Source organism: Corylus avellana, chromosome ca7 (genome assembly GCF_901000735.1).
Source record: "Corylus avellana chromosome ca7, CavTom2PMs-1.0".
Taxonomy (NCBI): domain Eukaryota; kingdom Viridiplantae; phylum Streptophyta; class Magnoliopsida; order Fagales; family Betulaceae; genus Corylus; species Corylus avellana.
Genome location: NC_081547.1, coordinates 12,132,776 through 12,149,471, shown reverse-complemented (window position 1 = coordinate 12,149,471; position 16,696 = coordinate 12,132,776). Strand labels below are relative to the sequence as shown.

Here is a 16,696-nt window from a genome sequence, read left to right as displayed (position 1 = left end):
GCACGTATAATAAACGTATCTCATCAATCTTTTTTAAGGAAAAAAACAAAAACAAAAAGCAAAATTTAGTCAAATACAGCAATACTTGATGAATAATTCTCTGACGCATGATTGTTACGTGTTTCCCAAACGCACTTCTTCACAGTACAAGGCTACAACTGTAAAATTTAACTCCCAAACAAGGCTACTTTCGTGAATCAATATCCTAACTAAGGGCATTGACGTCAAATGACCCTCCAATCACCTACCCTCACCCATTTGCTACCAAATTATATAAGGATCCCCTCCAAGTTATATAAACCTCTCTCAGTTCGTCTTCTACGCCTTTCAACTCTCGCAAATATATTTTCTCTCTCTCTCTCTCTCAAACAAAACTCCAAACCCAAAAAACCTACAAATCCTACCTTTCCCCACATTTGCCAAAAACCTTTTCACTTTCGCCCTTCGGAGAACAAAGGAAGAAAGAAACACCACCATGTGTGGAGGAGCTATAATCTCCGACTTTATCCCGCCGAGCAGGTCGGGAAGGGTCACTGCAGATTACTTGTGGCCCAATCTCAAGAAATCCATCTCCGGGAGGCGATTCTCGAAGCCTCTGGTCGACGACAACATCGACGAATTCGAGGCCGATTTTCAGGATTTCAAGGACGATGTATCAGATGTCGAGGACGAGGAGGAGGTCGTCGTGGCCGATGTCAAGCCCTACGCTTTCTCTGCTGCTCGCATCCCTGGTACCATCCTTACACTGCTTGTTTACTGGTTTGTGATTTAATTGATCAAGTGTGATTTAATTCTTTATTCAATTTGTAATTTCTTTCTTATAGTTGTTGATTTGTTTTATACGTTATTTGGAAGTTACTATTTTGGTTATTTTTGTTTGATATCAGTTTTTGGTTTATGATCAAATTTTGAACTTGTTTAGTGTTTTGTTTTTTTTCTTGTGTTAACATTATATGTGGTTGAAGTAAAATTTTCTGGATGAATATTGGATTTGATATTCTGCTGGTCATCTTTTAGCATATATATATATATATATATATATATATATATATATTTTAACCATAGGTTTTAGTATATTGCTTGTGTCATTTGTCGATTTAGGTTTATAGATTCGGTGATTGAAGTATATTTTCTGGGTATTTTTGATTGATGTAGAAGGGTTCATGTTTACATATTGTTTTCCAGACCATTTTTCAATTCCCTTTTTGATAAATATTTTGATGCTTTATCTTGGTGGGATAGAGAATTTCTGATCTATAAATCTTTGGTATTTTTTCTTAATAACACAATTGAGTATCAAATATGTGATTTTTATTTTTTTATATTGGGAATCAGTGCTCAACTGTACAGAAAGTTTTATCCTTTTGAGTTGTCAATTATTCTCTCCGCCCCCACTCTCTGAGCTGCTATATTTTGTCTCGGCTGTGGAAATTAACCTCGATTTTTGTCAGTGATAATTTACATTTTACGCTCGAAAGTCTTGCAGATTTTAGTTATATGGAAGTATATTGTGCTCTTGGTTGCTAAGAAACTCAGGGAGAACCAAAATAAGTTGCAAAATATAAGATCTTTTTATATTTAAACATTTGGAGTTGAAAACCTTACAACTTTTATTCAAAGGAGTTGAATTCTTCTATTTGCTTTGTTGATCCTATCAGAGATGATCTGTTGGATTCTGTTTAGTGTCATTTCTTTTTCTTCTTTTGGGATATGGTGATTTTTATTTCATGAGACGTTTTGTATCAAGTCTCAAATACTCAATTTTGTAGAAAGTTAATGCTCTTTATAGTTTTATGATTATCAATCAATGAATCAAGTTCATATGCATTCTAAAATTTTATTCAATAGTTACCAATTTCCCTTGCTCCTGTTTTGGCTGCTTACTGTGAATCATGTTTATTTTATTTTTAGAAGAGTGAAACCTTTTTACCTTTTTTGATAATTTATTTAAATCGGAGAAATGGAAATTGAGGCTTTATTATCTAATTGGATCACAACTTATCAACTATTGAATCATGGATGGTTGTCTCTCAATTTATTTTTCTCTTAGCCTCTGACTGCTTAAAATGATTTAGGATCTATTGGTGATTAGGAAATTGAACGAAAACGGAAGTTTTGAAAATATCGATTCAAATTCCACTGATCGGTTAATTTTCCTTTTGCATGTTGGTTTTTTTTCTACTAATGCTTGATTATCTTTGTTGAATTGCTTTATATTTGTTAGTGAAGTTAAAAAGCTGTTGAGCTTCTCTCTCTGAATGATATGAGTAGATTTTTTCTGATTTGTACTTATTCAATTTGATGACGTCTTCCTTGGTTGGTCCATGCTTTTGTACACTTATTAAATCTGTGGAAGTCTCTGGGCAATCTGAACGATCATCCTTGCATGTCTGTCTATTATCTCAATCGAGCAATGCTACACCCCCATCCCCGCCAATGCTTATGTGGTGTGGTCCCCCATAACATTTGGTGCATGGGGTTTGGTTTTTTGGTTGGGGGATAGAAGGGATATGGGGGGTGATAAATAGAATCACTCTATCTCAATCTGTAGTAGTGAATTATAGAATTGTTCCTGCCTGGCTTTTTAATTTTTACCATGTTGTCTTTATATTCTGATTTTGACTGGATTTTGCATCTGTTTCTTCTGTTGTTATGAAAGGATCTAAGGCAGTAAAATCTGTGGAATTCAATGGGCAAGCTGAGAAATCTGCTAAGAGAAAAAGGAAGAATCAGTATCGGGGAATCCGGCAGCGCCCATGGGGTAAGTGGGCTGCTGAGATTAGAGATCCAAGGAAAGGTGTTCGTGTCTGGCTTGGAACTTTTAACACTGCAGAAGAAGCTGCAAGAGCTTATGATGCTGAGGCACGGAGAATTCGTGGAAAGAAAGCTAAGGTGAATTTCCCTGATGAGACTCCCTGTGCTTCTCCAAAGCGCTCAGTTAGGGTAAATCTGCAGAAGCCACTTCCCAAGGCAAAACTAAATTCTGTCCAGCCCAACCTGAACCAAAATTTCAATTTCATGAACAACTCTGATCAGGAGTATTCCATGGGTTTGATGGAGGAGAAACCTTTTACCAATGAGTACGGCTATATGGACTCCATCCCTGTCAATGGAAATGTTGGACTCAATTCCTTTGTTTCCTCTGATGCTACCCCCATGTACTTTAATTCCGATCAGGGTAGTAATTCATTTGATTGTTCTGACTTTGGATGGGGAGAACAGGGCCCTAAGACCCCGGAAATCTCGTCTGTTCTTTCAGCTACTCTAGAAGGGGATGAATCTAAGTTTTTGGAGGATGCTAACCCAAAGAAGAAACTGAAGTCTGAGTCTGGGAATGCAGTGCCTGTTGAAAATAACACTGCAAATACACTGTCTGAGGAGCTCTCTGCTTTTGAGTCCCAGATGAACTTTCAGATGCCATATCTCGACGGAAGTTGGGATGCTTCAATTGAGACATTGTTTAGTGGACAGACAACTCAGGATGGTGGAAACCCAATGGATCTTTGGAGCTTTGATGACCTACCTTCCATGGTTGGGGGAGTTTACTGAGCAAACTTTTCCCATGCTTGCTAGTTATGTAAATAAGGCTACATGTTAGTGAGTTTCACCCTTTTGTCAGCTTCTTTATTGTCTTGATTTCTTGTTTCCTCTTAATTTTTTTTTCCTGGCCTCTGAAAAGAAATATTACACCTCATTTTTACTGCTTACAGGAATGGTTGTCGTATGTGATGGAGATTGACAAATTGAGCATGCGTTGAGGCTTTTCATGGATGATGTGTTGAAGTAGCTACTGTTGTATGAGGAGTATATAGGTATTTAGGTTACCTTTTTACCTTGAAGACCTTGAATTTGAAATTATGGATTTAATCTTTGTACTGATGATGGTGTGTGATCTGTGATAAAAATACTAGAACCTGATGAATGTAAACTTTGGTATTTGTTTGCATCTTGGTTCTTTCACAAGAGGCCATCCATTTTTGGATTGTTCATTTGTTCTGATTGGTATATGCTGTAGATTTCCTACTGCTTTGAATGGTCCACAGCAATACAACAATTTCTTTGCTTCTGCTCTAGATAGTCTTTTAAAACTCTTTCCTGCTATCCTTCCCAATTTTCTCTTGTTTGTTCGGCTGCCATGAAAAGTACCTTCGGTTTATCTAGTGTCTACAACAACAATACCGTTCTTTCGTGCTTGACTTGAACAAATTTATAAAAGGAGTATTTTTTTTTCCCGTGAAAAAGACTTGTAAAAGAGACAACCTGGTATTGGATCTTGATTTTCTTTCTTCCCCATTTATTACTAATTTTATCTTCTTGCACATGAGACAAACCTCGCCATCATCATTTTGCATGCAGCATTAACATACCTACAGCCGTCTGCTGTACGTCATCCTACATTTACTAAGCAAAACGGAAGGTCGGACGTGGCGGACACTGAGGGGTTGGTATCGAAAATCTTCTCCAATGGTGTGTTATTCCCTCCCCCATCTTCCCCCAAGCTCCAAAATTGAGATGGTGGGGCCATATATATATAATATATACAGAGGGATCTTTGGGGATCACAAATTGATGATACCTAGGAAGATGGACCCCTACGCCCTCCCTGTAGACCAGTGGTTGGCACCACGGGTGGCGACCTCGGGGTTTACCCAATTCCCAATCACATGTATTCTGTGCAAAAAGTTTAAAGCTACTGACCCAGGAGGGGGACCAAATAGAGTCTACCCATGCTGTCGACATGTTGTGCTTTCCGACCCTAATAATTTGGCACGAAGACCTTTTGTAACTTTGTTGATGTCCCAGAAACAAAAAGAAAAAAGAAAAAAAAGAAAAAAAAAAGGGAGGTTTTGTTGATGGAGTGCATGTGAGAAATATCTTCACCTAATCAACCTATTGCCGATGTGGACCATTAAGTACTTGAAGCAGCATGACGTTGAGTTTTACCTAACTCTCTGCCTTTGCTTTCAGCGTTGATAAAGGAATAAATGGATAGACACTTGATACCTCAAGATGTTGGTGGGTTTGGTGGCCAAAAGGGTAAAGGCTACCGGTAATGATGGTTTTTATGAAGTACCTCATTACCATGGAAATTAGAACCTGCCTACTCCACATCTTTTGCGATCCTCGACTTAACCCGAGGATGCAATTTTGACACATATACATGCAATGAATGAGCGCATATATGTGAAATCAGATTTATCATTGTTCAATTTTTGGTAGGGAAAGAATGTTCAATTTTGGCTGTTTGCGAATTCCAACCCAGGTTGGTCGGAATCGGAAAGCCGTCACAAACCCCAAAGGTGGAATTCTCTGAATTTTTGTTCGGGATCAAAAATCTAAGTTAACTCAGAATCCGGTTTACAGTTGAGCTGAGCTAGATCTATTACCTTGCAATGAGGGGCTTCATGCGGCGGAGTTGATGAGCCCCAACTCTATTGGTCTAGGCCAGATCTAAGTTCTCTATGTGCACAACAACCATTAGAAGTGGTAGATGTACAACCTCTATAGCAAGGAGGGGGTTTAAGCGGCGTAGTTCGTGAATGCTAACTCTGCTGAGGGGTCGTCAAGGTTTAAGTACAATTATCGGGATGCCGACAACATCTTGTAGAGTTTTTTGGTAGCAGTGACAACAGTAGTTAGTTTATGAATGAGTATGATGACGAGAAGATTGACTTAAGGTTTTTATTTTTTTTATTTTATTTTATTTTAAAAGTATGTGTATATATATGAAGTATTTTTATTAGCTTATTATTATTATTTTTTTAAAAAATAAATTTTAAATTCCAATCCAACCTGATAGAAATTCGAAAACCGTAACCGATTTCAAGTCAAAGCTTGTAAATATATAGTGGACCAGGTGGCTCTGTGCATTTAAATTAATATTTTAACATTTTTTTTCACATGTACGAACACAACTTGACAAAAAACATAAAACAAAATAAAAAATAAAAAGAAAAAAACGATGACCACATATTATAAAATAATCAGTTACAACTTACTTCTTCATCTGATTGCACGAAATTTCCTTGCTATGGAAAAAAAAGAGCGTTTATTTTACCACTAACCAAAGTTGGCAAATTGGCAATGACGTAGGAGCTATGAGAGAATGCGTAAGAGAACTATTATTCTCTTTACAACATTGATTCAACAAACAAGCAAGAGATGCCAGTCTAAGTTATGTTTGGCTGATCCCATATTTCATACCACAAATACATTTGCTTCCAGCAAAAGTTGCTGTCCAAAGGGTTTTGGAATCACTCTAGAAACGAATAATACAATTCTAGCCAAAAGAAAGACATCATATTCCTCTTTCTTGTTGAAGCATTACCACTTAAACAATTAGAAATTAATTCACATTGCTGTTTAAGTTAATTAATCAGCCAAAACTCCCTCATGATGACCTGCCAATGTGCCATGCATGGATGGTCCAAGCCAAAATTCTGATTATTGCTTCTGTTATCAACAACTCTGGCATGGATGTTCTTTCAAGAGATGCAGCTTCTTTCTTCTCATCTTCCTTCTCTTCATACTTCTGGCTTTATTGATTGTCATCTTCCTTTTGAAGCCTGAAAAACCCTTTTTCTCCTTCCAAACAATCAGGTTGGATTGGTACAAGATAGATGTTTATTCTGGCTCATTCCTGTTTGTTTCATCTGTTATCACACTGACCCTGAATGCACAAAACCCTAACAAGGTTGGCCTAAGGTATAGTCCTTCAAGGCTTAATGTGTATTATGAAGGTGTGCCAATAGGGGAGATTCAAGTTCCAGGCTTCTTTCAGCCTGCTCACAGCAACAATGTCAGCGTGAGAGCCAGAGTTTTGTTTCATTGTGTTAATGTCAGCCAACTTGTTGAAGGGGCTTCATTGCAAGATGGGTCAAGGAAAGACATAATTCAGATGAATATTTTAGGTGATGTTAGAGCTCAGCTGTGGGTGTTTCATATGACTCTGTTAAAAATCAAGGTTTGTATAGTAGGGCATCTCATTTTGCCAAAATATATAAAGCTTTATTAATTTTTATCATTCTGGCAATCATATTAACTCCAACAATCATTCATGTTGCCAAGCTAGATGATGTCTTAAATCATTTTTGTAAGGATGGACTTTTGAAGGAGTTGATATTCTTTTTAGGAATACAAACAAGCGTAGCAGGGATTTTATTTTAGAGAAATACTATAAGAACTCCCTCTTTTATACTTCCAAGGTTTCTAACGCAATAGTTGCGGAAAGAGAGCGAGTAAATGAGACTAAAAATACATTGTAGTGGAAAGCTAGCATGATAACTGCCACATTAGAGAGTAAGCACTTTAGAATGTAAAAGAGGAAGTTCGTGTAGCATTTCTCTTTATTTTATGATTTTTCGTTAGGCATCATTTATTTATTAGAGGAAAATGCAGATACTGTTTCAAAATAAAAGAAAGTTCTTCGCCATATTAGTCGAACGAGAAATATTAGGCGTACTAAATTTTTTTACTAAAAGATGAGTACTAAGATGATTTGAAGCTTATTCATTGGAGATAATCAAAACAATTAAAAAAAAAAGTTACGGGTACCAATGAATAAACTCCACATCATCTTAGTACCAACCTCTTAGTAAAATATTTAGTACCTCTAGCATTCTTTAGTCGAATATATGGGGTCATAAGAAGAATATGCTTTGCATAATAACATTCCTTTCTGGACCTCAAATTATTTTACCTTTCTCTTTGATATAGTTACTGCTATTTCTTGTAGGCTGCCCTAGATTGTGACATAAATATTGACTACAGAGAAATTGGTCTTGAAAATGAAGTTCATATCACAAGGGTTGTTCAAAAACACTTGGTACGTATTACTTTCCTCATATCTCTCTTTCCTTCCATTTTAGGCAGATGCATGAACTTCAACATAAACGTTTACTTTTCAGGCTTCTTTCCCAGCCAACTCAAAATTTATCTTCATCAAGTGCGCCTTGGCTTTCTACGCATAAAGATATCCCTAAGTGAGTTGAGGGGTCACTTTTGATACACAATGTAATCATGGTTCCTAAAGTTTTCAATTGTCAAATCCAACTATGGACATTACAAAAAACTTACGAATTTGTAATGGCACTTTAGTAACGTGTCAATAGGGTTGACACGTTACTAAATGTTAGTAACGTGTATTTAGTAACATGTGCGGCGTGTTAATAATTTGGGTATTACTAGTAACATGTCAATCTTAACACGTTACTATTTAGTAACGTGTCAATTTTGACACGTTACTAAAGTTTAGTAACGTGTTAAGATTGACACGTTAGGAAAATCTTAGTAATATGTCAATTTTGACACGTTACTAAACTTTAGTAACGTGTCAATTTTGGCACGTTACTAAGCTTTAGTAACGTGCCAAAATTGACACGTTAAGAAAATCTTAGTAACGTGTCAATTTTGGCACGTTACTAAACTTTAGTAATGTGTCACTTTTGGCACGTTACTAAACCATGCAGATTTAATTTTTTTAATTTTTAAATTTCTCTGAAATTTATTTTTGCGTACACCTGATAACAATAGCTATCAATTGTTATTGTTATCAACATCAACATACATCATTTCTCAACATACATCCATATCCGAGACATCCATTTCTCAACATCAATAGCTATCAACATACATCATTTCTTAAGTCGTATCCGAATTATCAATCAAGATGATGTCCACAAAACATACATATATACATCATTATACATCAACATTGTTAATAAACAAATAAATCCAACTATATATATATATATATATATAAACAAAACATAAGAAATACAATTTAAGTGATTCGTGAATACATTACGTACAAACACCCCAACAAAAAACCGAGTGAACACCATCATGATGGGTCGACTTCTTCGCACTCATTGCAAATGATTAAACAACAATCAATCAGCAAACAAACACTCGAACAATCAATCAGGAATCATCAAGTCCTAAGCGATAAGCAACGTCAAAGTATACGAAGGTCATACTCAACAGTATTCAGGTTTAGTGACATGTATAAATGTTAGATAAACAATTTCAACGTTATATCTACACTGCCAACACACACCTCAGGGGGTATATACATAGTTTCAATGATAATCCATTCAAAATGTGAAAATGATCTGAAATTACGAAGCATATATATGATCTACGTGTATCCAGCATTTCCACAATTACAACACATATTAATTAGTATTCCTAATTTTCAAGTATTTTGAGTTAAGTATATAAGCTATTTATCAATATTCGATAATAACTTCTTATTAAGTCATATGTATGCGTATGGGCTTGCTAAACTAGTGGTACATTGTCTTGATAAGCGAGACTTTTGTCTAGTCGGGGTCTGTTGTGGGTTTTCATTTTGATCACCGTCCTCAGCGTCTATCCTTACGTCATCTACACATATTACGGTGTAAATGTGTTATACGCATGCATGTGTTCAAAAAACATACGAACAAAGTGTGATTACCAAACAAAATTACTAACTGTTAAAATGATAGTCATTTTAGAAGACGATCGTATTACTTAAAGAGGAACAAAAACTAATATAGGTTTACTTGATCGGCTATCTACTGAGGACCTCACAATGTGTCGGACTGGGGACTCTACGTCGTGTGGAGCCCTAACATTAGTCACCTTCGGCTCGGAGTTGACATGTCTCGAGCCCTCAAGCACATGAACTCGGGCCTCATACGCCGCCATCTGCTCAGCAATCTGTGCAGCCATCTGTGCGGTAACCAGCTGGGTCACCTCTGCAATAATCTCAGCCCTTTGCTTGGCCAACTTTGCAGCCATATGTATCCTGTGCTACTCCCTTTCAGCTTCAAGTGCTCTTTCAATCATTTGCGAGACATTCGAGCTTCCGGGGTTCTGTGAACGTGATTGGGATGGTGTATAATAAGAGTGGATGTAGCCGTGTGCAGGGAGAATATTCTTACCAAGCCCCCGAACACGACCCGCATATTTAGGCTTAGAGCCGTGCACCTGGGCGTATGCATCGTTCGATGCCCACTGAATAGTCTCAGGGGGCCTGTCTACCATGGCTGCAGGATCGTTTTCCAATAGCTCCTCCATCCTTACTCGTATGTTACATTACACCCAATCATTGTCATTTATGTGTTAATCCTAAATAAGTTTAAATATACGCAAATAAAAATGAAAGATAAAGGGTGTAAACAACATACAACTCTCACCTCGACCTCCCGATTTGGGTAGCTACCATCTTTCTTTCGGTGGGTCTTGATGTATGCCTGCGCTCGTATAGGAGCCCTGCCCACAGTAATTAGCTGCAATTAAAAACCGACAACACAAACATATGTTAGTATGTATATTAAATTAATGATGACATATATATTTATATAAATGGTAAATGACAAACATACCTCCTCATTTGATAATCTTGCCAAGCTCTTCGAGCCAGTGCAGTGTGGTGTGTTATTCAATGCTTGTATTTCTCTCATATGCTGAGCATAGTCCTACACGTATACAACATATATATGTTATTAATATGTGAGTCATCTTCATAATATTTACAATTACTGAAACTACACAATTGAAATTAACTTAGTGACCTACTTGATAGGATGGATCGCACCACTTCTCCAACAATATATCCACGTCTGCGTTGTTGTACCCTCCAAGGAACTCGCACATCCTCCGCTTCACTGTCGCAAGAGTCTCACCGCGCTGAATACGAAGTTTCTTTTTCAAGTCATGTCTCCAACATCTCAGCTTCTCGCCCATGTCATGTAATGTGTCCTTCTTGATTGCCTCAATGTCCAAGCCAGGCGGGATATAGAACCGCGTCTGCATAAGCTAGAAATTGAGAAATTATGAACCCTACATTATACTTTCAGCATCAAATAATTGTTTCACAAAATCAGTAAAATAGTTGCTATGTACATATGATTGTAAATTAAGAATATCGTAACATTTTAGATACCATCAATGAGCTCCATAAATCGTCCTTTGTGTTGACGGGTACCTTTGTCCAGTCATCGGATATCCTGAGGAAAGCCTCGCTCCTAACAGTCTTGCCCATTACCTGTCTAAATTTTGACCCACTTTGTCCTATTTGCTGCCACGATCCATTATACTCCATCACGATCCTTTTCCCAAGGGGGATGTCCCACAACTTGCACAACTCATTTATGTACAACATTTCAATTTTTTCTTGTGAATCTGCATTGATATTGAACACACACAAAAATGAGTACCAACATTAATTGGAAGTGAATGCTTACAACTACATATATAGAAGAATATGCATAAACAAATACATATATATTTCAACCTTGACTAGCATACATACATATCGTCCGAACCTCTTTGACACCCAACACTTGCCCAACAAGTCCAGCGGGTTGGTGGTCCAATGGGTCATCTACCTCATCCTCCATGTCGTCATCAGCCTGCTTATCACTATCATCCATGTGTGGGTTGTTGTGTGGCGACCGATCAAAATAGCTGTGCGGCAACACACCCAGCTGGGTCAGTGACGGCGGCGGGGATGGCAAACGCGGGGATTTGCCCGAGTTGCGAGGACTAGGCTCATATCAATATCTGAATTGGGTAAGGCCTATCAAACAGGATGGGTCAAGCATAGCCGGGTCTATTTGACTCAAGGAGCCGGGAATATCTTCAATGTTGAAGACATAATTATGTGTCGTAGAGGTCTGCCCTTCCACATGCTCTAGAAGTATCGGTCGATACCCTAACTGTTGCCTCAGGAGCATAACAACGTCCTGCGCCTCACTATCATCAGGGTTGTACAGTCTCGACCCATGTCCACTTGTAGTCTGTCGTGTAGAAGACTATGTCCTCCATCCTCTTGTCGTCCTCCCTCGAGTACTCATATTACCCTGCGAAATAAAGCACGTTACAAATTAGTTATCTGTACAATGTAGCAAATATGCAATCAATGTTTAAATATATGCCATCAAACCAATGAATGACAATCAAAGTATAAATAGATAACAAAGCTTTACATGTACACAATATTCAAATATAATATGATCACACGTTTCGATTGGTGCTAAATCTGGTCGAACGTATTTGACGTCATCATGCGGATCATTTGGATTTCTGTTTAATAGTTGTGGCTCACTCTCGTGGTAGTTGACATGATCATCATGAGGCCTTTGACCCTAACCAACGTCGTATACGTTTCTAGGTTTAGTTCTTACCGCGCAAGCCCAATCTGGGTTCCTTTCTTATTCGACGTAAAAAACTTGTTCCACTTGGGAAGTCAGCACATACGACTCATCAGTAATCAACTCTCCCCTATGAACAAGGTTTTTGAAGTTCACAAATGTTAAGCCATACTCATCCACCTTGTATCTCCTGTCCAATGTGTTGTCTGCCCAATCACACTTTAACAGAACATACTTCGTCCTGTCGTAATACTCTATCTCAAGTATTTGAGTTAGCTTCCTGAAGTATATTTCGCCATCAACAGTCGGCACACACACGCCACTGTTCTGTGATTTCTTTCCCACATCATGTGCAAAAGTGCGAAACAACTTGCCGTTGACAACATAGCCATTATATTGGACTGTTGAGATCATCGGCCTTCTACAATGCATTACTAGTTTGTGCCCCATTTCATTCCCGTGTCGATTGTCTGAACGATCGACCTGTGAGTATAATACAATGAAAGACGCATTATTAGTGTGGTGAGGGAATAGAAGTAAGAAGGAAATGCTTTGAAGTTAGTAGGTACACATGACATTAGTCTTACGTAGTCATGGAACCAGTGGCAAAATTGCTCAACATGTTAGGTTTCCAACTGATCGTCCATCAGTTGCCCCCTAGTTCTTGGTTCCCTAAGCGTATCCATGTGCATCCTACAATTTCAAATTAAATCAAGAAATTATAATCCACAACTAAGGGTGTAAGAAAAATGAACATGATATGCTATTAACCTGACTCACATACATAATTGGAGAAACTCGTCCGACTTAAACATAATATAACAGTGGATCTGAGTCAATGTGCGTTTGTCGAGGTCGACTCGTGTCCTTGCCCCTTTAAACCCATCCAGGTTTATTTGCAGCTTATTGTGAAATGTCGGTACCTTATCTAAATAATGAGGGCAAAACGTCACAAACTCTATTGCAGTGTAGCCCTCCGCAATGCAGCCCTCTAGAGCTGCTTTATTGCGCACATTAGATTTGAAACCCCCAAGGCTCCTACATATCAAATCTGTCAATCATTGCATTTAGTCATTGTTTTTAAATAAATGAAGGGCAAAAAAATGTAAGTTTTATGTCAAATTCACTTTACCTCTCTCCCGGATATATCCACCTATATTGTACAAGTTCACTGAGGCGGCATTCACGGACAAGATGCACGACAAGATAAACCATGCACGTGAAAAACTCGAGTGGGAATACCTGTTCCATCTTGCACAAAGTGATACAGACATCACCCTCAACATGGTTCATATCCTCTGCATTCAATGCAGTCGAACAAATGCCTCTAAAGATTGCAGACATCTTAACAAGAGGTCTAACCACTTTATCTTGCAGTGACGCGCAATGCAATAGGGAGAAGCTGTTGCATCAGTATGTGACTGTCATGGCTCTTCATACCTGAAATCGACCGGTCGTCAAGTCGTATAGACTTGGAAATGTTCGAGGCATATCCATCAGGCACCCTTACATTTCGAAAAACTTTTAGGAAACTAGTTTTATCTTCATTAGACATTGTATGACAAGCTGGGGGCATATAGATTATTCCATCTTTTGTGAACGGATGAAGTGTAGGTCTCAAACCCATTTCTTGCAAGTCTTTACGTGCTTCGAGGTTGTCTTTCATTTTCCCTTTGATGCCCAGTAATGTACCTATTATGTTGTCGATCATATTTTTCTCTATGTGCATAACATCAAGATTGTGCCATACTAAATTATCTTTCCAGTATGGCAACCTTAAGAAAATACTTTTCTTCTTCCACACTACATTATCATTAGGAGTCCTCTTCCTCTTTGATTTATCAGTGGGCTTTGACTTACCGGCACTTTCATCCCCGAATACCATCAATTCTAACTGTTTCAGGATATCATCCACACCTGGCATATCGGGGGTACATTCTAGTTCTTGGTTACTATCAAATGTTCTTTTGTTCTGCCTCCACGAATGACCTTGGGCAAGTATAGCCTATGGCCCATTAAGCAAAATTTATTCCTATGTTTTAACCGTCTAGACTTTGTTGCATGCATACAGCAAGGACATGCCTTTCCACCCCCAGTAGGCCACCCAGACAAGTTTCCGTATACGAGGAAGTCATTAATTGTCCACATCAACTGTGCTCTGAGCATAAAATTCTTTTTCAGGTAGACATCAAATGTTCTCACCCCTACATTCAATGGTTCCTGTAATTCATCAATTAAAGGTTGTAGGTAAACATCTATATCCATTCCAGGAGAACTTGAACCTGGAATAATCAAGGATAATATAAAAGAAGTTTATTTCATTCACATCCAAGGAGGCAGGTTGTATGGTACTAGCATTATAGGCTAAGTACTGTGGGATGTGCTCATGTTCCCAGAAGGATTTAACCCATCTGAGGTGAGGCCAAGCCTTACATTCCTGTTGTCCATTGAAAAACCTGGATATAAATTATCAAACGACTTCCATGCTTCACCGTCGGCTGGATGCCTCAATACACCATCTTTTGTGCGGCCGTCTGCATGTCATCTCATATAGGGCGCGATATACTGCGACATAAACAGCCTCTATAGCTGTGGTATGATTGGAAACCACCGCAACACTTTCACCGGACGTCGCTTACTCGACGTTATGGGGTGGCCATCCTCGTCTAAATGGATTTCATCCTTCCATTTAGATTCTCCACATTTAACACATAAATCTAAGTCCTTATTGCCTTTCCAGAACAACATACAGTTATTATGACAAGCCGATATCTTCTCATACCTAAGTCACATGTCCCCTAAAAACCTTTTGGCCTCATATGTATTAACTAGCAAAGCCCCATCATCTATAGGTAGCAACTGATTGATGAACTCTGGGAAAGCCGAGAATATCGTATTACTAACTCCACCCACACACTTCAAGTTATACAAATGTACAGTAGCACTCAGTTTGCTGTGTTTGGTCATCTCATGAAGCAGCTTGTCTGCCTTTTTAAGTAAGTATTCGTACTTTCGTACATCACATTCATCGGCTTCATCATGCACAATGTGTTCTTCCTCACCCTGCACCTCAACCTTACGTTCACAATTGTCTTCCCAGACTTTGTGCATGCCGAATAAATCACGCAATAGGTTGTACATATTTCCACCTTGTTCTGCGCTTTCACCTGCATCTGCGGTCAGACGGTTCAAATGAATGCCTTCACCTAGAGCTCGTACAGGCCTCTCGTCGTGATAAATTCATTGTTCGTATTGTGGCCACATTCCTTTCCCCTCTGTCAAGTGCTCATATACCAATCCTGGCGAGTGTTTTCTATTCGTCCAACACGTCTTACAAGGGCACACAATAAGTCCATCTGGAGTTCTATAATTCCAAACTGTGAAGCCTACAAATGATCTACACCCGTCTCTGTATTTCTTTGTACCCCTAGACTTCGTCATCCAACTCTTGTCCATAGCATTACTACGTACATTAATTAAGTCAAGGTTAGTTTTGGAATAACCATATCAAAATTATTGGCCACTAATTAATTTAACTACATTTGTTATAGGGACCCTAAACAAAAGTAATAAATTAAAAATAAAAAAATGAATAGACGTGGAAGGAAAATACACTAGCCTCAACCATTCAAGTAACTTTTATTGAAAGCAATTGAAGGTATAGCCTATACGTCTACATCCACCACGGGTCGGTGGAAGAGAGGAAAAAAAATTAATGGATCACATGCATGTTATGAAAATTAGATTTGACCCATTAGTGTGTTTTGTTTTGTTTTTAATAAAAATTACACAAATTAATATAATGTTAATAACCTAAGCAAAATTATTGGTAACCAATCAATTTAACTACATTTGTTATAGGGACTCTAAACAAAATAAATCTAGGCTAGTTTGTTTGTTTGTTTGTTTGCTTTTTTTTTTTTATTTTATTTATTTATTTTATTTATTAAAAATTACACAAATTAATCTATTATTAATAAGCTAAGCAAAGTTATTGGCCACTAATTAATTTACATACATTTGTTATGGGGACCCTAAACAAAATTAATCTAAGTAATTATTTCTTTTCTTTTTAACATTTACACAATATTAGACTTCTAGTTTGTCTTTTGTTTTTAAAATCAATTAATCATATTCACAATAATCATATATACCCTCTACAAAACTTAAGCAAAATCTCTTTTAATCATTCACCATAAAAATTTATCTCACAATTAATATAAAAACACAACATTAAAGCCTCCAATCGGTAATCACCCAAAATCCAAACACCATACATGGATTTTCAATCAACCCTATAAAAAAAATGTAAATCATCTCAAAGCTCAAACCAGAATTTGTCTAAAACACAACTACAAACATAAATTTTCTTAATCAAAATCATCCGTAATGAAATACCCACAAGGGCCACAACCATATGACAATAAATTGTAAACATATAAAAAATTGAAAAAGACGTAATTACAATTTTTACAATATATATAAATAATTATATATAATTATTGTTGAATATATACCCGCAGTACGTTGTTGGAGAGGGAGAGAGTGTCGGA

The 16,696-nt window shown here is 37.6% G+C and overlaps 2 protein-coding genes across 3 annotated transcripts; one reads left to right on the top strand and one right to left on the bottom strand.

Moving 5' to 3' along the window:
- Positions 1 to 306: 306 nt before the first annotated feature.
- Positions 307 to 4,073, top strand: LOC132186622 (ethylene-responsive transcription factor RAP2-12-like). Of its 2 annotated transcripts, none has more exons than XM_059600607.1 (3): positions 307 to 731; positions 2,660 to 3,593; positions 3,711 to 4,073. In XM_059600607.1, the coding sequence occupies exons 1-2, from the start codon at positions 476 to 478 to the stop codon at positions 3,547 to 3,549; spliced, it is 1,146 nt and encodes a 381-aa protein (XP_059456590.1). In that variant the 5' UTR covers positions 307 to 475; the 3' UTR covers positions 3,550 to 3,593; positions 3,711 to 4,073. The 2 variants fall into 2 exon arrangements, with proteins under 2 accessions (XP_059456590.1, XP_059456591.1); XM_059600608.1 differs by having other exon boundaries at positions 2,660 to 3,597.
- Positions 4,074 to 10,110: 6,037 nt separating this feature from the next.
- Positions 10,111 to 11,423, bottom strand: LOC132187871 (uncharacterized). Its single transcript, XM_059602303.1, has 6 exons — positions 11,303 to 11,423; positions 10,934 to 11,172; positions 10,567 to 10,797; positions 10,374 to 10,466; positions 10,185 to 10,277; positions 10,111 to 10,116 (listed from the first exon to the last, which is right to left on the bottom strand). Exons 1-6 carry the CDS (start codon positions 11,421 to 11,423, stop codon positions 10,111 to 10,113), a joined length of 783 nt encoding a protein of 260 aa, XP_059458286.1.
- Positions 11,424 to 16,696: the final 5,273 nt, after the last annotated feature.

Bases quoted from the DNA above. Each gene is read 5' to 3' on its own strand.
- LOC132187871 (XM_059602303.1), bottom strand. From the start codon at position 11,423: ATGGATGATAGTGATAAGCAGGCTGATGACGACATGGAGGATGAGGTA. The intron at 11,173-11,302 runs GTATGTATGCTA...ATATCAATGCAG, and splicing joins CAAAGAGGTTCGGACGATAT to ATTCACAAGAAAAAATTGAA. The intron at 10,798-10,933 runs GTATCTAAAATG...TAGCTTATGCAG, and splicing joins ATTTATGGAGCTCATTGATG to ACGCGGTTCTATATCCCGCC.
- LOC132186622 (XM_059600607.1), top strand. From the start codon at position 476: ATGTGTGGAGGAGCTATAATCTCCGACTTTATCCCGCCGAGCAGGTCG. The intron at 732-2,659 runs GTACCATCCTTA...TTGTTATGAAAG, and splicing joins CTCTGCTGCTCGCATCCCTG to GATCTAAGGCAGTAAAATCT.